The sequence below is a fragment of the Oryctolagus cuniculus genome, chromosome 3, assembly GCF_051225735.1.
Source record: "Oryctolagus cuniculus isolate XC-2025 breed Fujian yellow rabbit chromosome 3, ASM5122573v1, whole genome shotgun sequence".
Taxonomy (NCBI): domain Eukaryota; kingdom Metazoa; phylum Chordata; class Mammalia; order Lagomorpha; family Leporidae; genus Oryctolagus; species Oryctolagus cuniculus.
The window spans coordinates 7,595,336-7,616,930 of record NC_142869.1 but is presented as its reverse complement, the minus strand read 5'-3'; the positions used below and the strand labels follow the sequence as shown (position 1 = coordinate 7,616,930).

The window sequence follows — 21,595 nt, the reverse complement described above, 5'->3', positions numbered from 1 at the left end:
GGTGCCGGGGCCCAAGCACTTGGGTTATCGTCTGCTGCTTTTCCAGGCCATCAGCAGGGAGCTGGATCGGAAGTGGAGCAGTCAGGATACAAACATGGTGCCCATAAGGGATTCGTGCCTTGCAGGCAGTGGCTTTATCCACTATGCCACAGCGGCCGCCGTCCCCCCAGCTCCACCCTGTTCTGTGTTTTCTAAATTTTCCACGTTTGGAAGTGTATCAGGTAAACAAATGAACAGTAAATAAATAGGAAGAAAAAGAAGGAAAGGAGAAAAGGCAAGGCGGCAATCTGCATATCCATGAGATTCCTTTCAGTTACAAGTGACAGCAATCCAGTTCAGACTGGCTTATGACTAGAAGGTTCTGCGATGTCAAGGCCGTGTCATCGGGAGCCTTTTCCCTCCTCCTGCCGGCTCCGTCTCCCTCGGTGTGCATTTGTTCTCTGTTGGTTTTGCAGCTCCTGTCGGACGTGGTGACTGCTGTCCAGAGCGATTTCACAGCAGCCTAGTTCGGTGGCGCAGGATGACAGTGACAGGTTTAGTTTCAGCTGCTCGTGGGGCAGGAGGACCATGTGACAGATATGACTTGGGAGAGCTGAGGGGTCCCATCAGGGGGACAGAGGGTGGGACAAGGGGTATCTTAGTACGTGCAGCTGCTTGTGACCCACACACATTTATTGCCTACACTTCTGGAGCTCAGAAGTCCAAGATCAAGGTGCTGGCAGTCTCTGGTGAGGGCGCGTGGGGGAGGGGGAGGGTGCTTCCTGGAGTCCCATCCTGAGGGCTCCACCGCCATCACCTCCCTGAGGCCTTAGGCCACCATCACAGCGGGGGTCTAGTTTTTACATCCAGACCGCAGCAAGGGAGACGGGATCGAGGGAGGCGGCCCAGGAGCTCTGCTGCACCCGAGCGCCGACTTCCGAGCTCAGGGGTCCCACAGTGAGATGTCTCAGATGTGGCCCTCCCTGGGGGTGACCTGCCTGCCCCGGAGGTGGCCAAGCAGGCGCCTCTGGGGGTGCCGGGGGAAGGTTCCTTAGAAAACCTCCTCCCAAAATCCTACTAAATCCACAACGTGGGTCCTGGATTCAGTGCTACAACAGCATCCGGGGCCTGGAAACGCTGCTGGGTGCCCGTGGTCAGAAGACCCTCTCAGTATCAGGAAAGCACGGCTATTTTTACTTCCTCGGAATCCTCCGAGATAAACTGGGTGTTTCCTGGGTCCAATGTGACCGAAGGAATTACCAGTTATTGCTGAATAGGACCCAGTGGATGGGGAGGCAGGGAGACAGGTCGTGCACCACCACCTACAGGGTGCCCTGGGCCCCGGCGTCTTCAATGTGTCTCCAATGTTCTCAGTCTACCCTGAGTGGAACTGGTGATCCCAACAGACGTGGACCATCCCAGCCACAGGGGTTGGCTGATCCTCTTACTACTGAGAAGAGCTATTTGGGCCTGGTCTGTGCATGTCATCACTAAAAAGCCAGTGTAAGGGATCTGAGCAGACGCCATCTTTGAATACATTTTCTTTAAACAAAAAAAGTACAAGAATTCAAAAGCACCCCATCAAACCAAGAGCTGCCTCCCAGCTCAGAAGTCTGTGGCTGCGGCTGCCAGTGGGGGTAACGTGTCCAGGGGAGGGGCCCGGAGGGTCTCCCCCAACTCCAGTGTAGGTGCAAAGCTATGGGCTTCCCAGGGATCCCCACACTTTCTCTGCTTGCAGAAATCAGGCCAAACCAAAGCCCTAACTTCTTTGCATTAAGTCATTCGTTGCAAACAACAGAAGTATTTCTGTCCCATGTTGGAAGCTGTCATTATCACCTTTTGGGAAAAAAGCCCACATACATGGAGAGAACAGTTTCACTTTTCATCACAATGAATGGTTTACAAATGAGGCGAGCGTGCCTCCTGGGTACCGGCGGCGCAACACCCCCACGCGTGGTTCATGTAGACTTTCTCCTGTAACTCATTTTCCTTTTAATTTTGAAATCCATACATAGTCCTTTAAAAAAATGTTTTTGAGGCTGTGCTGCCTGGCATTCTCTGTGCAGGCCCTAAAGCTCCTTGTGACTGCCCAGAGAGCTGAAGGTCAGGAATGGGACTACCCTTTGGCCCGCTAAGAAGCACACGCGGGAGACCACAGCCGCCCCCGTGAGTGCACGTGTGTTCCTGATTCATCAGATGCCTCTCCTCACCAGTGTTTCTCAATGTCTGGCCCACAAACGCCTGCGTCCATCTCCTCCAGGGCTCGCACCTGCGGACTTCGGGACCCCACAGCTCCTGAACCAGGATCCGCAAGTGGGGCCGGTGCCTTCAGGGTCCGAAAACCAGGGCCTGTGGATTTCCTGCCCACTGTCACCCTGAAGGGCCGACCTCTTGCATTGCTTGTTTGTGATGAAGCATTGACGCCTTCGAGCGGGGCACTCTCACCCGCAGAGATGGGAGGCTTCTGAGAACACCCAGCCTGTAATTCTTCTGTTTTCCTCAGAGTGGCTAGCTGACAGCCTCGGGTGGCACTCCTCTCTTCCCTACAATGTGCCCCGTCCCTCTGGGAGCACCCCCACCCCCAGGGGCGGAATTCTGGGGAGCAGGTAGGGCTCAGGAAAAGGGAAGGAGCTGGGTACACTCTGCGGAGAGAGCTGGCATTTCCAGAAGGCAAAAGGAAACCGACTGTTACCACCGTGTTTCCTCACGCGCTCTTTGGTATCTGGTAAACAGCCCTGGAAGACGCCAGGTGTGCCAGGAGGAATGGAACCCGCGTGCAGCGCTGGCCACCAGGAACCTCCTGCCTCTTCTCCCCACCCCGGCTGTAGGCGATCCAGGCAAGGGGCAGAGACGCGGGGCAGGAATCTGGGAGCACGGGTGACACCGGAGACAGCTGTGTCCCCAGCGGCCTCTCCTGCTCTGTCACCTCAGACCTTGCTACTTTGGTAACCTTGGGGCCAGCACAGTGGCATAGAAGGTTAAGCTTCTGCCCGCAGTGTCGGCATCCTACATGGGCTGCTCACTTCCGATCCAGCTCTCTGCTATGGCCTGGGAAAGCAGCAGAAGATGGCCCAAGTCCTTGGGCCCCTGCACCCGCATAGGAGACCCAGAAGAAGCTCCTGGCTCCTGGCTTCAGATCTGCCCAGCCCCAGCCATTGTGGCCATTTGGGGAGTGAACCAGTGGATGGAAGACCTCTCTTTATCTCTGTCTCTGGCTCTTCTTCTTTGTAACTCTTTCAAATAAATAAGTAAATATTAAAAAAAGAAAAAGAAACTTGTAATTGTTGGCATTTTATAAAGGACCGTGAAGGTTACCAGTAGCTCACAGGGGAGTTCCTTAAAAAGGGGATCTTTATGGTTTCCTTGTATGTTAGGGCTGACAGTGCAGCCCAGGTAACCGCCGGCCTCCTCTGACCACTGCCCGAGAGCCGCCTGGCCTCCCCCTGCCCAGACGCCTTTCTGTCGTCCTGCAGTTAGGGTCACTGTTTAACTTCTAGTCTCTCACGGGGGATACAGGACAAAAGTCCCTATTCTAAAACCGAGAACTTCTACCCTTTCTGGAAACCTCTTGAACAAACGAACATTGTAAAGGAATGGATAAAGTTAAAAGCAGCAAACCAAGGGTGTGTGTGTGTTGCGGATGAGAACCACTGAACATCAGGTTTCAAAGACTAACGTCAAGGTCATGGGTCTTGTCCACGTACGTTCCCCATTCATGGAAGGTGGCAACTGAGGCATGCAGGAACAAGACGGACCAGTTGATGCCCACACTAGAAGGCAGCTGTCATCCTCCTTCTGAGAAATCTCTTTCTTCCGGTCACGGGGGCAGGCTCAAGCCCCAGAAAGGAGGAGAGAGAAAAGCAATGCCATGCTAAAGACTGCAGGAATTTTTTAATTCATTTGTTTTAATTACAATCCGTAATAATAATATCAGTCTATTTTACAAGTTAAGTGTATGAGAATGTATGAAATAGAAATGGTAGGAAAAAACTAGGCGTGGGTCAGGAATACGAAGTTTTCCAAAACCAAGGGCCCAAGGAAGAGGCAGGGAGGCAGCAGGTAGGCATCTGCTCGTGGTAGGTCCTCCCTCGTGTCTGCACGGGAAGTAGTCGAGGCACGGCCCCTGCCTCGGTCTGGGGTTGGGTGTTTAGTCTGGTCAGTGAGAAAAAAGCCATCTGGTTACCTACACTGAGCTGGTCCCCTGGTGGCCGCAGGTGGGTTCTGCCATAGAGGGAATCAGGGGTGAAGTGCCAAAAATCAAAGGTGTGGAGGAAAAAAGAGTAGTTTCCTCCTCCCTCCCATGACCCCCAAATCTTGAAATGCACACACATTCTTCTCTCAGACGTAGAAAAGTCTCACTCTGGATGTGCTTACAAGAAGATCGTCGTCAAAAAACTTTGTTTCTATGATAACGTTCCCACTGGAAGCAGGGGGAGAAAAAGGGTGAGAGAGTGAGCACGTTAGGCACGAGATTCCACTCCCACACACCAGTCTCTCTCTGGCTGCGCTGGACCCGTATTCACCCAGAGCCTCAGCCTGGGGACACTGAACTCCCAAATCCTGGCCTAGATGGGGTTGGAAGCCTCACGTGATGTCTAACTTACGTGATGGTGCTAGCCCCTCAAGCCAGTGCGTGTCCCGGGGGTACTCTGAAGGCCTTGCTGGCAGGCCCTGCACGCAGGGAGCGCGAGGATCTGACTGCCTGACTTTTGGACACCGGCTCCGCGGACAGTGCCGGCTGGATTACGCACGGAAGCCTGCAGACCCTGGCGTGGTGCCTCCCCCTACCATGCCTGCTACAGTGGACAGCTGGGGTTTGGCGTGTCTGCTTCTCTTCTCCTGACTTTGGGTAACAGCACTCTGCTCTCCATTTGGGGGACACTCCCCATTCCTCCAGTCCAGGTATCAGCTGAGTGGCTCCTCCCTTCCTTGCCCGAGGGGTGGGCCCAGGACCAATCTGGGCCAGTCAGACTCTCTCCTTGAGCAGGGTCCTTCCCACGCCCGCTCCTCCAGGAAAGCGCCATGGATTCCTGCCCTGCATCTTCCAAGCTGTCCCAGGTTGTCCCCTTCCTCCTTCAACTAATAGTCAGAGCCTGTTTCTGTGGCTTGCAACGAAAGGGGCCAAAACAATGCACCTGCACTGTGATTCGTTTTCCTTGGGGGTTTCTCAGTGACCTCACCAAACCACTCTTGAGCTGAGTTAAGGGCAGCTGTTTTGTGGGCTTCTACAAACTATCATGTTTTAGGGGCTCTGAAAAGTGAGACGTGACTTAAAGACATTATCAAGGCTGGTGCTGTGGCATAGCAGTTAAGTCACCACTTGTGACGCCCGCATCCCAAATGGGTGCCTGTTGGAGTCCCAGCTGCTCTATTTCTGATTCGGCTCCTTGCTAATGCACCTGGGAAAGCAGTAGAAGATGGTCCAAGTGCTTGGGCCCCTGCATCCGTGTGGGAGACCCAGAAGAAGCTCCTGGCTCCTGCTTCCATCTGGCCCAGCTCTGGCTGTTGTGGCCATTTTGGGGGTAAACCAGCAGATGGAAGATCTCTGTCTCTCCCTCTCTCTTTCTATAACTCTGCCTTCAAATAAAATAAATCATAAGAAAAAAAGAAAGAAAAAAAAAAATCTACCTCACAACACCACCACATTAGTTTCAGGGGAAAAATGTATTCAAACCATAGCATAGCATACACATAGGTAAATACGTAGTTATAAAGACATTAAAACAATGTTATCACAGACTTCCTGGTTTTATTTCCTGAAAGAAATCAGGCCTGACCAAGAAGAAGTCTAATGAAGATTAATAAAATATAAACACAAATAAAATGCCCTTTTATACTACTCGGTACTTTTCCAGAATAGTTAATAACTAGTAGGTACATTTCTGCTTGTAATTAATTGTTAAACGGGTAAATAAGGTAATCAACATCTGACTGGCTGACAGAATATAAAAATATATTCTGCTGTAATTAAATCTACTAGGGTACGCATTTAGCCTAGCAGTTAAGATGCTGGTTAAGACCCTCGGATTCCACGTGGGAGAGGCTGGGTTCAAGTCCCCACTCCGGTCCCAGTTCCAGCTTCCTACTAATGCATATCCTGGGAGGCGTCAGGTGACGGCTCAAGCAGTTGGATCTTTGCTACGCATAAGGAAGATCTGGGTTGAATTACCAGCTCCAGCTTTGGCTTCGCTTAAACCCTGGCCATTGTGAGCAGCTGGGGAGTGAGTCTGCCTGCCTGCCAGCCAATCTCTATCACTCGAACAAAAACAAAAACAAACAAACTATGACCGGCATTGTGGCACAGTAGGTAAAGCCACCACCTGTGACACTAGCATCCCATATGGCGCTGATTAGAGACCTGGCTGCTCCATTTCCAATCCAACTCCCTGGTAATGTGCCTGGGAAAGCAGTGGAAGATGGCCTAAGTGCTTGGGCCCTGCACCAACGTGGGAGACCCAGAAGAAGCTCCTGGCTTCAGTCTGGCACAGCCTTGGCCACTGTGGCAATTTGGGGGGTAAACCAGTAGAGGGAAGATCTCTCAGAGTTACAGAAAGGCAGAGAGAGAGAGAGATCTTACATCTGCTGGTTCACTCCCAGCCATAGCTAGGCTGATTCAAAGCCAGAAGCTTCCTCCGGGTCTCTTAAACAGGTGCAGGGGCCCAGGGACTTGGGCCATCTTCCACTGCTTTCCCAGGCCACAGAGAGAGCTGGATTGGAAGAGGAGCAGCCGGGACTCAAACCAGCGCCCGTATGAGATGCTGGTACTGCAGGCTGGGCTCTAACCCGCTGCTCCACAGCGCTGGCCTCCTGTGTAACTCTTTCAAATAAATAAATAAATCTCCAAAAAAATCCATTAGAGAAAAAGCTATTAAAAAAAACACCCTATTTACAAATTCTATGTGGCTTTCACAAAGAGCCTCCTGAAAGAGATGATCCGATAGTACAGTCATCTGTGGGCTCCCTGTCAGGCCCCACCACTGAAGCACTAGAGGAAGACTAACATCAATTCCTGAGAGATGGCACGTGGGCAGTTACTATGCTTTCAGACATTTCTTTGAGCAGAAAGCACTACTATTAGATTATAATTTATTTTCTGAGAAACTGTACCCAAACAGTATCCTCTAAGCCAGAATTGGGACTTTAGCAGATTCCAGAAAAGGAAACCCAAGTCCAGAGACACCAAAAGCATGACAATCAGGAAAGGGAAGAAATTAGAATGAATTTGGTATATATAAGCTTTATTTTTCGATTTGTTTGAAAGGCAGAGTGACACAGCAATCGATCTTCCATCTGCTGGTTCACTCCCCAAAAGCCCACCAACATCCAAGGCTGGGTCAGGCCAAAGCCAGGAGCCATGGGGCTGGCGCTGTGGTGCAGGAGTTAACCTTCAGGCCCTGGCCAGAAGCGCTGGCATCCCATATGGGCGCCGGTTCTAGTCCCAGCTGCTCCACTTCTGATCCAGCTCTCTGCTGTGGCCTGGGAAAGCAGTAGAAGATGGCCCAAGTCCTTGGGCCCCTGCACCCACGTGGGAGACCCGGAAGAAGCTCCTGGCTCCTGGCTTCAGATTGGTGCAGTTCCGGCCGTTGTGGCCAACTAGGGAGTGAACCATTGGATGGAAGACCTCTCTCTCCCTCTCTCTGTGTAACTCTTTCAAATAAATAAAAAAATCTTAAAAAAAAAAAAGAAAAAAAAAAAAAAAAGCCAGGAGCCAGAAACTCCATCCTGGTCTCTCACATGGGTGGCGAGAACCCACGCCATCACCTGCTGCCTTCCCAGGTGCTTCAGCAGGAAGCTGGATCGGCGTGTGAAGCAGCCAGGACTCAAACAGGCACTCTGATGTGGGAATGGGGTCCCAAGCAGTGGCTTAACCTGCTGTGCCACCCACCTGCCCCGGATCTGGTGTCTATTAAACACCAGCTTCCTTCCATACCACGTCATTTTATGTTCACCACACCTCTGTGGGAGAGAAGTATTCACGCCGTGTGTGGAGATGGAAGACGAAGGCTCACAGAAGTGCAGTACATCCTGCCCAAGATGACTTAGCTGGTCAGGGTGAACCAGGACTTTACAACTAGGTCTAATCCAAAGTTTTGGACTCTTTCTCTCTGTCATGCTGTCTTTTTCATAAGACAAAGGTCAGTAACCAGTAAACTAGGATACCCTGGATACTCTCTTCCCATCACAGCTCAACCCAGTTCCCTGCTCACTGAACAGAACCAGGAGTCCCACCTGCCTGGGATGTCTGCTTCTAGACACACTTCACCGTTTCCTGAGACCTGCGCACTCACGTTAGGACGCTTGCTGGCATCATCTGGGACTCGGGTGCTGCCTCTATCAGGGACTGCCAGGTATTTGTGGAGTTGGGAATCACAAAGCCAAATTCGAAGAACCATTCTGAAGGAAGGAAAAGCTGGGGTGAGCAGGTGCCTCCACGTAAAACTTAGGGATCTTTGTCTCCTTCCTGTAAGATGAGCCTTTCCTGCCCCGAGAACCACCAGAGGAAGCTACCAGAAACCTCCCAGATCAGAGGCATAAAAAGGGACAGTAAGTGTGGGTTCTGATGCGCTGGCGTCTGCAGCCCAGGGCCAGCCAGCAGGATGCGAGGCTGGGTGTGAACACCAGAAGTAGCCTTCTCCCTTGGGATTTTAGCTTGCAGGTGCCTGGGTGCCCTCGTCTACGCCACGGGGAGGACTCAGCACAGGGTGGCAGAGCCAGGTCCACCTTAGGAGACTGTGTGCAGAGCACTGCATGCAGCCCTGCTCATGGCCACGGCCGCCATGACCACACGGCAACACCAGAGCAGTGCCGAACCATGCGCCCACAGCCAGGCTCCGAGCGCCAGACCCTGAAGCCCCTGGTGGTGGCCTGGTTTGGCTTGGCTTGACTGGGGGTCCCCAGTCTTGCAGGGTGTTGAAGTCCTACTACAAACTGACGTGAGAGGAGAGGTATGGAAGCCCTGCCTTGCCCGCTGGCCCTGCCGCCCACCGCCCTGCGCTCAGACATGCAGGGCCATACGCATGTATGCAATACCTTCTAGGCACTGCCCTTTGAAGTAAACTTTCTGCTCCAGGCGGAATTTCTCCATTTGCTCTGCTGAAGAGAAGTTCAGCTCTCGGGACACTGCTTTGCACTTGAGGATTTTCTTGGGGACACGGGCTGATAAGAGAAAAAGAAAGGTTGAAGCCATTCTACATAAAATCCACATGCCTACGATGCTTCTAGTTTCCGGGCGTCCCTTACAGCTCATGCAGGGACATATTCCGCATGTGCCATTTCTGACAGTGCCTTGGGAACTGCACTGCGCTTCTCAGTGGAAGGCAGAGGCCTCTGACTGGAAGATCTGGGGGAGCCCAGCTTAGTCACCCCAGGCCTCACCGCTGCTGCCCTCGGGCCCAGGGACGCTGGGCTATCTTTGTATTCCACTCTGTTGGTTTCAACCTCTTAGTTTTTCTTTTACTTCATGGAGATAAAAATGCAAGGTTTGGGGAAGAAAATTGAGGTCTTAGTTTATATATGGAGGTATTTTCTAATGCTAAAATTTCAGTACAAAATGGGTTTTGGGAAATGGATAAAAGAAATGTAAAAAGGAACAAAAATGGCAACAAAACGTGAACCAGCAGCTGTGTCCTGGGAGCTCACCCCCTGTTAGGTGAGCGCTGGCTTAGCTCCCCGTTGCCCAGGCTCTGTCCTGGTGTTGGTCACAGCCCTACACACACAAAGTACCTTCATGTTCCACCCCAGGGACGGACAGGTCTTCAGTTCCTTGCCAGAGTATCTTCCCTGTCTCTGCATCCCGCAGGTTCATCCAGTTTCTGATCAAGCCTGATTAAGGAAAACAAGCTCTGAGAACGATCCTATGCAGTACTCTGGTGTCTCATGTCTGCCCTTCCTCTCTCTCCGCAAGTCGGCCAAACTGCTAAGCAGACAGAATGGAGGAGTCCAGAAGATGTCTAAAGGCAGAAGCAGAGACCAGATGTTCTATTTACAACACACAAGGAAGGTACTTCAATAAGTTTGTGGAAAAAAGGAATTAAAATGTAAGTTTATTTCGATATACAAATTTTGAAATACATGTGTAGTTTTTTTCATGTTACACATTTTCTTTTCTTTCTTTCAGATTTGTTTATTTGAAAGGCAGAGTTACAGACAGAGAAGAGAGAAGAGAGCAGAGAGAGAGAGAGAGAGAGAGAGAGAGAGATCTTCCATCTGCTGGTTCACTCCCTAGATGGCTGCAATGGTCAGGACTGGGCCAGGCAGCAGCCAGGAACCAGGAGCAAGGAGCCACACCGTGTCCGGCTTTAACCCACTTCCAAAGGGGAGTGGTTAATTAACCCGATTGGCTGGTGGGCACCCAGGTGTGGCCAGGTAGGGGAATGAGGTCACACAGGGGCATGGCAAAGGCATCAGGTAGGGGCATGAGGTCACACAGGGGCGTGGTGAAGGCGTGGTCTTCCAGTTCACAAATCTAATCAATTTTAACCTGTATGCCTGCTTACTTCATAAGTACTTGGGCCCCTGCACCCAGGTGGGAGACCCGAATTAAACTCTGGGCTCCTGGCTTCAGTGTGGAACAGTCCCAGCCCTGGTCACTGAGGCCATCTGGGGAGTGAGCCAGAGGATGGGAGAGTTGTCTCTTTCTCTGTAACTCTGCCTTTTAAATTAATTAATTAAAAAAAATTCCCCACATTCAAAGTGTCCAGCAAATGCCCAAGTCATATTGCAGTAATCTGCAAAGCATCAAGGATAAAGAGAAGCTTCCTTCTGGAGGAAAACAAGTTACTAGATAACAGTCAAAGTCAGAATGGATTAAAAAAAATCAGAATGAGACTTTTTTTTTTAAAGAGAAATTGATGGAACAAAGACATAAGCCTTAAGCCGTTCTGGCTCATTGCCCAAAAGTCAGATAAACACTGGAATGTATTCCTTGCCCTTAAATCTCAATTGGGTCTCACACCCTATTGCCTTCATACCCACCCCTCAGGGCCACTTCAAAGACCAGTTCCAGGACTTCACCTCCGCCTGCTGCCCCCTACCCCCCACCCCCAGCCCTCCTAAAATATAAAAAGGCCCGACCCCTGTGGTCAGGGCCTTCTGCCACGTGTTCCATCAGTGTGCACATGGGCAGTTGGTCACCCACCTCTGCGCATTTATTTTCTCTGAATAAATGCAGTCTGGCTGTAAATTCATATACTGCCTCCTTTCTATTCTGAACCTGTTTTCCTAACAGATTCCTGGAAGATAGAAAATCGAGTAGTGCCTTTAAAATTCCCAGAGAAATGATTCCTGAAACAAACTAAAAAAAATTTTATTGTCTCAATAAACTAAGGATGATACACACTCCATCAACATGACTGGGAGAACCAAGGAAGACAGTATGGGAACCTAATACAAGAAGCTGGGGAAGGGAGACCCCAAGTGACAGTGGAGGAAGGTCCAAGACAACAGGTCGTTGCCTACTGGCCCCGTGTCCAGACGGGAGCAGGGCAGAAGCACAGGGAGAGGTTTGTTTCTAAGCTGAAGTTCACGGAATAGCTAACATGTTTATGTGGAAGGGATATTTATTTCATTAGGAGAGATTTGGGGGTCAAATTAAGTACAAAGTACAGAAAACCTCAGCAAATGAATTGAAACACAATATAATTATTGATATTTGGGAAAAACCAAAGCTAGTACTGGAAGAAAAAAGTAGTCACGGTACACTGCATGGCCTTACTGCAAAGTGTTGACGTAGCCATAATGAGAGAAATGCAGGCTATAGTTCCAGAACAATAATCTGGGTGTGCCGTGCTGGAAAACCAAATACCACATCTCACAGTGGGAAGCTGAGGACAGGGCCATAGTGCTCTTTGGGAATATCAAGATAGGGATGGGGGCCATTGCTGTGGTGTAGAAGGTTAAGCCTCCACCTCCAGTGCTGTCATCCCAGATGGGCGCCTGTTCGAGTCCCGGCTGCTCCACTTCCAATCTAGCTCCCTGCTAACGCGCCTGGGGAAGCAGCATATCCTGCACCCATGTGGAAAGACCCGAAAGACGCTCCTGGCTCCTGGCTTTGGCCTGGCCCAGCTCTGGCTGTTGCGGTCATGTGAGGAGTAAACCAGTGCATGGAAGATTTCTCTCCTCTCTATTTCTGCCTTTCAAGTAAATACATAAATAAAGCTTCACATACACACACACAAAAATCAAGATAAATTCCAATTAAATTGGCTAAACATAATTGAAAATACAGAGTCTTCAAACAACGCCCTGAGGAGTAGGTGGGCATTTGGTGTGGCAGTTAAGACGACCGCACTCTACCCTGGAGTGCCTAGGTTTGAAAACTAGTTCTGCTTTTATTATTTTTTTAATACATCTTCTATCTGCTGGTTCATGCCCCAGATGGCTGCAGTGGCTGGAGCTGAGCCAATCGGAAGCCAGGAGACAGGATATTCTTCTGGGTCTCCCACGTGTGTGCAGGGGCCCAAGCACCTGGGCCATCTTCCACTGCTTTCCCAGGCCATAGCAGAGAGCTGGATTAGAAAAGGAGCAGCAGGGACTCGAACCGGTGCTCATATGGGATGCCGGGGCTTACCCACTACACCACAGGTGCCGGTAAAGGGCATGCTGCCCTTTCCCTAACCCCTCCACCCCCTGGTTCCTCCCTCTTGTTGAGACCCTTGGTGCCAAACCAGACCCTTCCGGACTCCTTGCAAAGCAACTGGCAAAACAGATAAACTGCACAGGGCAGCTTGTGAACCAGACAAGAGGAAAGTTCCCTGAGGCTTCAAATACCTAACCCCACCCCCACCCCCGCACTGGCAAATTCCCTCCTTAACCAGATAAAAACAGCTCTACCTGCACCCTGTGCACAGTGTCTTTGAAGACTATCCCCACCTTTTTGCTTCAATAAAGCAACCTGTCTCTGTTGAGGTCGGTCTCCTTCTTCCGTCTCTCCTTTCTGGGGGTGTGAAAGGCCAGAACTATTCCAAACCTAACAGCAGTCCCTAGCTCTTCTCTTAATTCCAGCTTCTTGCTGGTGCAGACTTGGGAGGCAGCAGCGGTATCTCAAGTGGTTGGTTCATGCCACCCCCACGGAAGACCTGGACTGAGTTCCCTAGCTCCTGGCTTCAGCCCAGCCCAGTCCTGCTTGTGTGGCATCTAGGAACAAAGCAGTAGATGGGAGCACTCTCTCTCTGCCTCTCATGTAACGCTCATGGAAAATACATATTATGAAAAATCTATGCATGCCTTTCAAAAAATTTTGCACCAAAGTAAACAGCTCCAGGTCTCCCACATAGGTGCAGGGGCCCAAGGACTTGGGCCATCTTCTGCTGCCTTTCCCAGACCATTAGCAGGGAGCTGGATCAAAAGTGGGGCAGCTGGGACTTGAGTCAGAGCCCATCTGTGATGCTGGCACTGCAGGCAAAGGCTTAACTTACTATGCCACAGCACTGGCCCCAATACAAACATTTTAAAAAGTAAAAAGGTAGATACTGAGCTCTAGAATTAATATAATTAACATGTTGGTTTTTTTTTTTTTTTTTTTTTTTTTTGGCTGTCTGGCAACCAAACTCTCTTCCCAATGGCACCCTGTAACCCTGTAGCCTCAAAGATGGCCCAAGCACTTGGGCCCTGGAACCCACATGGGAGCCCCAGAAGGAGCTCCAGGCTCCTGGTTTTGTTTTTTTATTTTTTTTAAATTTTTTGACAGTCAGAGTGGACAGTGAGAGAGAGAGACAGAGAGAAAGGTCTTCCTTTGCCGTTGGTTCACCCTCCAATGGCCACCGTGGCTGGCGCACTGCGCTGATCCAATGGCAGGAGCCAGGTGCTTCTCCTGGTCTCCCATGGGGTGCAGGACCCAAGCACTTGGGCCATCCTCCACTGCACTCCTTGGCCACAGCAGAGAGCTGGCCTGGAAGAGGGGCAACCGGGACTAGAACCTGGTGTGCCGGCGCCGCAAGGGGGAGGATTAGCCTAGTGAGCCGCGGCGCCCGCCTCCTGGTTTTGGTCTGCCCCACCCCCAGCTGTTATGGCCATTTGGAGAGGGTATCAGTAGACGGAAGATCTCTCCCTCTCTCAGTGTCACTCTGCCTTTCAAATAAAGAAAAAAAATAAATGTTAGGAAAAAAAAAAGAATGGGGGGGCCAGCGCTGTGGTGCAGCAGGTTAATGCCCTGGGCTGAAGCGCCGGCATCCTATATGGGCACCAGTTCTGGTCTCAGCTGTTCTACTTCCAGCGGATGGAAGACCCCCCCCGCCCCCCCGTGTAATTCTGACTTTCAAATGAATAAATAAATCTTAAAAAAAAAAAAAAAAAAAAAAAGAATGGGTATCCAGTAAGGGATGCTGGCGATGTGAGTGGTGGCTTAACCCACTGAGCGGGTCCCATGTGCTACTATTTTATTGCTACAAATATGCCTGCCATCTCTATTCGTGAACAGAAAGCTTCCCTGGCTGTAGAAGGAAACAACACATAGGACTGCTCCCTCAGCCTCCCCTGAACTCGTGTCTACCTAGAACAGTCTGGACCTCCAAGCTCAGGGCTTTACTGTCTTCTTCCGCTTGCTCTGCACGGGCTTTCCATTCTCTTTACCCAATATGGCAATGCAGGGCGTCATTCTCAAACTAAACAAAACAAAGCTAACGCTACGTGTGCAGTTCCAGGCTCACAGGCAGGTGAGGCATTCTTGTTAGTCAAATGGCGCTGCCTTACTTGTGGTGCCACCTAACCCCAGACACCATCTTAGGCCCTGGCCCCTGTCGCCAGTTGCAGGATAGGCCTTGGCCCTAAACCTCATGGTCCAACCACTGGTGTCAAGCTGCACCCTCACCCTAATGGGATTTGCTACTCCAACTTCCCTATGCCCCCCTGGAAAATGGATATCAGGACCCGTTTCCCGGACACGTGTCCTTTTTATCCTTCTTCGCCCTTTCCCTCGGGTCTGTCGGTTTCCCCCAATAAACCCTTTCCCTTACTCCGGGGTTTGGTGTTTTGTGGGCCTTACAATTCTAGCACAGGTACTGCAAGAAACAGGAGTCCCCCAACAAAGCCACAGCTGGATCAGAACTAGCAACCTGCAGAAAAAGCAGTACTGCCACAGGCCCAGGTGAGCAAAGACAAAGCATGGGACCAGGGCTTACTCTTCAATTAAGTGATAAAATCAAGAAAGCTTTAGAGTCTTCTGATGCCTAGTAGACAGTGATTTTAGGATTCTTCCATTTTAGAGCAGGGGAGAGAAGCAGCTAAACATGTGATCACCACTACACACCTGTCTCTTTTCATAAACCATCAGCTTAAGGACGCAGCAAAATACATTTTATACAAATATCGCTGGCCAGTTTAATTATTCACTTCTCTTGCATGTACTAATCTTGGAAATTACCTGTCAATATTTATATTATGTGCTTCATTTTAAATCCTAACAAGACTTGTAAGATGTTATCCTCAATAAATAACACAAAATTAGAGAAATACAAAGATTCCCATCCACCGATGTTGGCTCCTACGGCCCCTCCAAGCTCTAATTTTAGGGGTGAAAAGGAAGGCTCTTTGTACCCTGTGGAGAAGCAACACCATTTGGGGAAACATAAAAATCATAAATCATAAAAATGCAAACCCTTAATAGCCCATTTGAATAAAGAAATACAAATGACTGAGCTAAGTGTCTGAAAGCAACAAAGCTGTCCTCAGAAGAGGAAACATTCAGCTGGGAATAGTTGAAAGGAAAGGCAAACTTTGGTGTCTCAAGGCCCTCTGGCTGAAAACATTTTTGTTCCAATAGCTTTTGGCTAGCTAGATTTTTCAGACAAAAGAAGCCCAAGTTTTAAGACTCAAAGGTCAAGTCACTTCCAATCCTGAGAGAGGAGGATTAGGTGGACAAGCTTTAAAGGGGAAAGGGGGGGCTGGGTACTATTTATAAATACCACCCTCTGGGTCAGCTAGGTCTTTTCTCATTTAAAAGCTCCCTGGTGATTTAGACCCGGGATGAGCACAAAGGAACACTCCTAGACAACAGGAAGCCTCCTGCTCAGCACAGGCTGTCCCTTGTCCCCTCTAATTTAGAACTGGGCTCACCTAAAGAAGCACTCGCATATGTAAAAGTAAGACAGCTTAAAAATAAGCTTGGGGCACAGCCAATAGTATGCAAAGTATTAAGCCCTAGGAAAGGTGGAAAAAGGAAGTGAACATTCCCTAGACATTTGGCAGAATGGGGGATCCTTACTTCAGCGTGGAAGGCTACTTGAATTCTCTTATATTTTATTTTTTAAAAAAGATTTATTGTTTATTTGAGAGAGTTACAAAGAGAGGGAGAGACAGAGAGAGAGGACTTCCATCCGCTAGTTCATTCTCCAAATGGCCACAATGGCAGGAGCTGGGCTTGATCTGAAGCCAGGAGCTTCTTCTGGGTCTCCCACGTGGATGCAAGGACCCAAACACTGGGGCCATCTTCCACTGCTTTCCCAGGCCTCCAGCAGGGAACTGGATGGGAAGAGGAGCCGCTGGGACATGAACCAGCACCGCATGGGATGCTGGCACTGCAGGCAGAGGCTGAACCTACTATGCCACAGCGCCAGCCCCTATATCTTACTTTTAAAAAGATTTATTTATTTGAAAGGCAGAGAGGCCAGCACTGCGGCTCAATAGGCTAATCATCTGCCTGCGGCACACTGGGTTCTAGTCCCGGTTGGGGCACCGGATTCTGTCCTGGTTGCCCCTCTTCCAGGCCAGCTCTCTGCTGTGGCCCGGGAGTACAGTGGAGGATGGCCCAAGTGCTTGGGCCCTGCACCCACATGGGAGACCAGGATAAGTATCTGGCTCCCGGCTTCGGATCAGCGCAACGCGCCGGCCGCAGCAGCCATTGGAGGGTGAACCAATGGAAAAGGAAGACCTTTCTCTCTGTCTCTCATTGTCCACTCTGCCTGTCAAAAAAAAAAAAAAAAAAAAAAAAAAAAAAAAAAAAAAAAAAGAAAAGAAAAGAAAAGGCAGAGAGAGAGAGAGAGGAGAGAGATTGATCTTCCGTCCACTGGTTCACTCTCGAATGGTTACCAGGAACTCCATTCAGGTCACTCACATGGGTGGCAGGGCCAAGCACTTGGGCCCTCTTCTGTTGCTTTCTAAGGCACATCAGCAGAAACACTGGATTGTTAGAGGAGCAGCCGGGCTTGAACTGGTGCTCTGATATGGGATGCCAGTGTCACGAGCAGTGGTTTAACTGCTGTAGCACAACGCTGGCCTCTCTCCTGTATCTCAAAGAATAGGTACGCTCAAATGCAGCCAGGGCAGGAGCTGGGGACAGAGCTGAGGTTGAGGAGGCAGTGAGGGGCGGGAGGAGTGTGGGAAGGGAAGGCCTGGGGACCGGAGACACCAGGTAGAGGAATGGGGTACTCCTTAAGACACGCTGTTGAAAGGGCGGCGAAGGGAAAGAGAGAAAAGGAGACTGTAAGAGAGAGACAGAGAGGAGAGAGAAGAGAGACGAGAGGAGGAGAGGAGCCAAGAGAGAAGAACCAAGAGAGCATGTGTTCAGGAACAGGCCCTTTTAAAACTTCGCCCGAGGGCGGGCAGGGAAGCAGGAGCCCGAATCCCATTAGGATGCGGGTGGAGCTTGACCACAGGTTGGGCCATGTGGCCACCTGGCTAAAACTGTGCCAGTTTCCTCACACACACAAATGTAGGAAAGGGGGTACAAGGATTTAAAGTATTTTGTAACAAGCCTCTAGAATTTTTGGAATCAGTATACTAGTTCTGGGAGTCTTAGTTAGTTTTAAATGGAAACAGTCAACATCTTTTTTTTTTTTTTTTGCTTTGCACCCTGTCCCCACCCGACTGCCCAACTTTTCGATAATGAACAGACCCACTGCCCATGCTGAAATTGGACATGACCTCCTAAAATTTACACAAAAATGTGGCCCCTTAAAGTTCCCCAGAAGCACCATCTGGAGTGCCACATGTGCTACCAGAATTTGGGGTGCCATACGATTTCACCTTATGCTTATTAATAAATCCCCAATGTTAATAAGCCCGAGAGGGTTCTTGCCTAATATTTAGAGAAGAATTCTAAATACCAGCACAGATAAACAAGGCAGCATGGTACAGTCTAAGCCTTTATTTAGTGAGAAAGGTGCATAGGAGAGTGAGGGCTTTATCTGAGAGAGAGGTAAATATGGGTTCATACCAAGCACCAGGAACCAGCCACGCGGAGGAGCATCTAGGCCAAGAAGCCTAGGGCAGATGGCCCAAAGGCCATGCGCCCTGGAGGCGCAGGGCTATAGCAAGCCCCCTCCTGGCAAGAGGCCAGGGCGGAAGCAAAGGGGCCGGACACACCGTGTCCCAGGCTTTTAACCCACTTCCAAAGGGGAGTGGTTAATTAACCTGATTGGCTAGTGGGCACCCAGATGTGGCTAGAAAGGGGGATGAAGTCACACAGGGGCGTGGTGAAGGTGTGGTCTTCCAGCTCACAAACCTAATTGATTTAACCTGTATGCCTGCCCACTTCAGGTGCCACTTACCAGGTGCTATTGAACATGACTACCTCCGTGAAATTAGGGTTAAATTTCTACCTCTTAAGTCTTCACAGGTGAATACGAAAGACATGCCTGACTGTTCCAATAAGCCAATCAGAAACCTTCAGTACTTCAAAGCAAAAAGGATAAGTAAAACTTTTGCCTTTGTCTTCTTAAGGCAAACATGCTGTACCTGCCTTTCTTGATTATCCCTGGGAACTGTTATTGATAATAAAGCTACCTAATGACTTCTTCTATTATAATTCTCTATACTCAAGCCAAATGGGTTTCTAATCTACATAAGGGTAGCCTATCACTACCCACTATCTGGGAATCTGTAAGATATGCTGTTTTCATCTAAAGGGGCACCCCACCTACAATTGGTTTTGCTCCAGTTTTGCCTTTGCTAATTAATTTATGTTTCAGAACCTGACTTCTGGGAGCAACTGACCATGCAGGGGACACAGACGTTGGCAGTGACTGAGACTGCTCCAGCTCACAGAGCAAATTTTTTGGAAAGGATAGGCAGAGACTTCCAGACCCTGGACAGGCAGGGCCTGCACTACACCCCTCATAAGCTGGAAGCAGTTACAGAAGAGATGATTCGACGTCCATCAACTCCCCTTAGGATTAAGGGGATGGAGTCTCTGAGGGGGGAATGAAGTGGGCAGGCATACAGGTTAAATCAATTAGGTTTGTGAGCTGGAAGACCACACCTTCACCACGCCCCTGTGTGACTTCATCCCCCTTCCTAGCCACATCTGGGTGCCCACTAGCCAATCAGGTTAATTAACCACTCCCCTTTGGAAGTGGGTTAAAAGCCTGGGACACGGTGTGTCCGGCCCCTTTGCTTCCGCCCTGGCCTCTTGCCAGGAGGGGGCTTGCTATAGCCCTGCGCCTCCAGGGCGCATGGCCTTTGGGCCATCTGCCCTAGGCTTCTTGGCCTAGATGCTCCTCCGCGTGGCTGGTTCCTGGTGCTTGGTATGAACCCATATTTACCTCTCTCTCAGATAAAGCCCTCACTCTCCTATGCACCTTTCTCACTAAATAAAGGCTTAGACTGTACCATGCTGCCTTGTTTATCTGTGCTGGTATTTAGAATTCTTCTCTAAATATTAGGCAAGAACCCTCTCGGGCTTATTAACATTGGGGATTTATTAATAAGCATAAGGTGAAATCGTATGGCACCCCAAATTCTGGTAGCACATGTGGCACTCCAGATGGTGCTTCTGGGGAACTTTAAGGGGCCACATTTTTGTATGAATTTTAGGGGGTCATGTCTGATTTCAATGCCAGCCCCTCACTGGCCAGCTGAAATTATGATAAAGGAAGAGAGTGGAGTGAGAGGGAATGGGGAAGGCAAAGAGAAGAGACAAACACGGGACAGGGACACACAGAGAGGGAGGAAAAGACACAGGCAGGGAGTGAAGCAAGGAAAAGACAACGAAAAAAAAAATACTCAGCTCCGGCTGTTGCAGCCATCTGGGGAGTGAACCAGAGGATGGAAGATCTCTCTCTCTGCCTCTGCCTCACTGTAACTCTGCCTTTTAAATAAATAAATAAATAAATAAATCTTTTTAAAAAAGAGATATAAATAGAAATGCTCCACCGGTGCTGCGGCTCACCAGGCTAATCCTCTGCCTGCAGCGCTGGCACTAGTCCTGGTTGAGGCGCCGGCTTCTGTCCCGGTTGCCCCTCTTCCAGGCCAGCTCTCTGCTGTGGCCCGGGAGTGCAGTGGAGGATGGCCCAAGTGCTTGGGCCCTGCACCCCATGGGAGACCAGGATAAGTACCTGGCTCCTGGCTTCAGATCGGCGTTGCGCACTGGCCATAGTGGCCATTTGGGGGGTGAACCAACAGAAGGACAACCTTTCTCTCTATCTAACTCTGCCTGTCAAAAAAAAAAAAAAAAAAAAAAAGGAAATGCTCACATACAACTCCACCAGGAGACAGGGCCAGGACAGGACGGAACAAAAGGGGCTCAGGAGATTTGGGGATGAGAGCCCACAGTCTTCTCTTTAATATTGACGGCTGCATTTGGTTGTGGCATTCATAGAATGGTATGAAACTGATGGGCAGAAGAGAAAGATGAAGGAGACTGAGCACTCCAACTATTAAGCTTCTTCCCTTTTCTTATTCACTCATCTACATGAGTCCAGTTAGTTTTATTATCAAATACCGATACCTGTGGGGAGCAACTGAGACTAAATTACTGGAATTAAGACTTATTCTATGCATCTGCTCTCCCACAATATGGCGCTGAGAGAGAGACCAAACAACCTCTACGCAGCTGCCTCTCGCCAGTTTGACTGATAAGCTGCAGGAGCTGATCCTGCTCCTGATTGGAGGAGAGCAGCGTGCTCGGCGTGTGGGTAGCAGAGTTGGGATTGGTGGAAGAGGACTATAAAGGAGGAGAGAGACAACATGCACCAGGAACATCTGAAGGAACATCTGAGCAGCCCCCGAGAGAGCCGGCGGTGTGCCGCTCCTCCGCAGAAGCGGGGAAAGTGGCAGGGGGAGCCGCCCCTCCATGGAGGTGGAGAGGTCGGCAGCCAACCCGGGAAGGACCAGCAGCAAACCAGGAAGGGTCGAGTGTGGGGAGCAGCTCGGACTAGACTAAGTTACTGGAATTAAGACTTATTCTATGCATCTGCTCTCCTCTGTGGGGAGCAGCTCAGACTAGACTAAGTTACTGGAATTAAGACTTATTCTATGCATCTGCTCTCCCACAATATGGCGCTGGGAGAGAAGTAAACAGCTTCCGCACAGCTGCCTCCAGTTCAACCAATTAACTGTAGGACTTGCTCCTGATTGGAGAGCAGCGTACTCGGCGTGTGGGCAGCCGAGTTGGGATTGGCGGAGGAGGACTATAAAGGAGGAGAGAAACGGCATGCACGGGGAACATCTATGGGGAACATCTAAGGGAACCTGTGCAGCCCCCCGAGAAAGCCGGCCGGCGGTGTGCCGCTCCCCTGCGGAAGTGGGGAATGCGGCCAGGGGGAACTGCCCTTCCACGGAGGTGGAAGGGATAGTAGCCAACCCGGGAAGAACCAGCAGCAAACCCGGGGAGGGCCGAGCAGACGAAAGAACAGCGCAGGGTCCTGTGTCGTTCCTCCACGAAGAGGGGGAGCGACATAATGGT

At 50.2% G+C, this 21,595-nt stretch overlaps 1 protein-coding gene across 3 annotated transcripts in view; it reads right to left on the bottom strand.

The window, feature by feature from the left end:
* Positions 1 to 3,851: 3,851 nt before the first annotated feature.
* Positions 3,852 to 21,595, bottom strand: part of PDE6D (phosphodiesterase 6D) — a 64,269-nt gene continuing 46,525 nt past the window's right edge. Inside the window, exons 2-5 of one of the 3 annotated variants that reach the window (XR_001793659.4) lie at positions 9,703 to 9,791; positions 9,010 to 9,135; positions 8,209 to 8,373; positions 3,852 to 4,399 (exon numbers count right to left, since the gene is read on the bottom strand). Coding sequence is in view for 2 of the 3 variants with exons in the window: in XM_008259308.5 (XP_008257530.1) it covers positions 7,314 to 7,455; positions 8,268 to 8,373; positions 9,010 to 9,135; positions 9,703 to 9,791 (463 nt within the window). In the remaining variant the exon portion in view is untranslated. Of the gene's footprint in view, positions 4,400 to 7,200; positions 7,456 to 8,208; positions 8,374 to 9,009; positions 9,136 to 9,702; positions 9,792 to 21,595 lie in introns of those variants that run through there. The other 2 variants (XM_002712452.6, XM_008259308.5) reach the window with 2 other exon arrangements.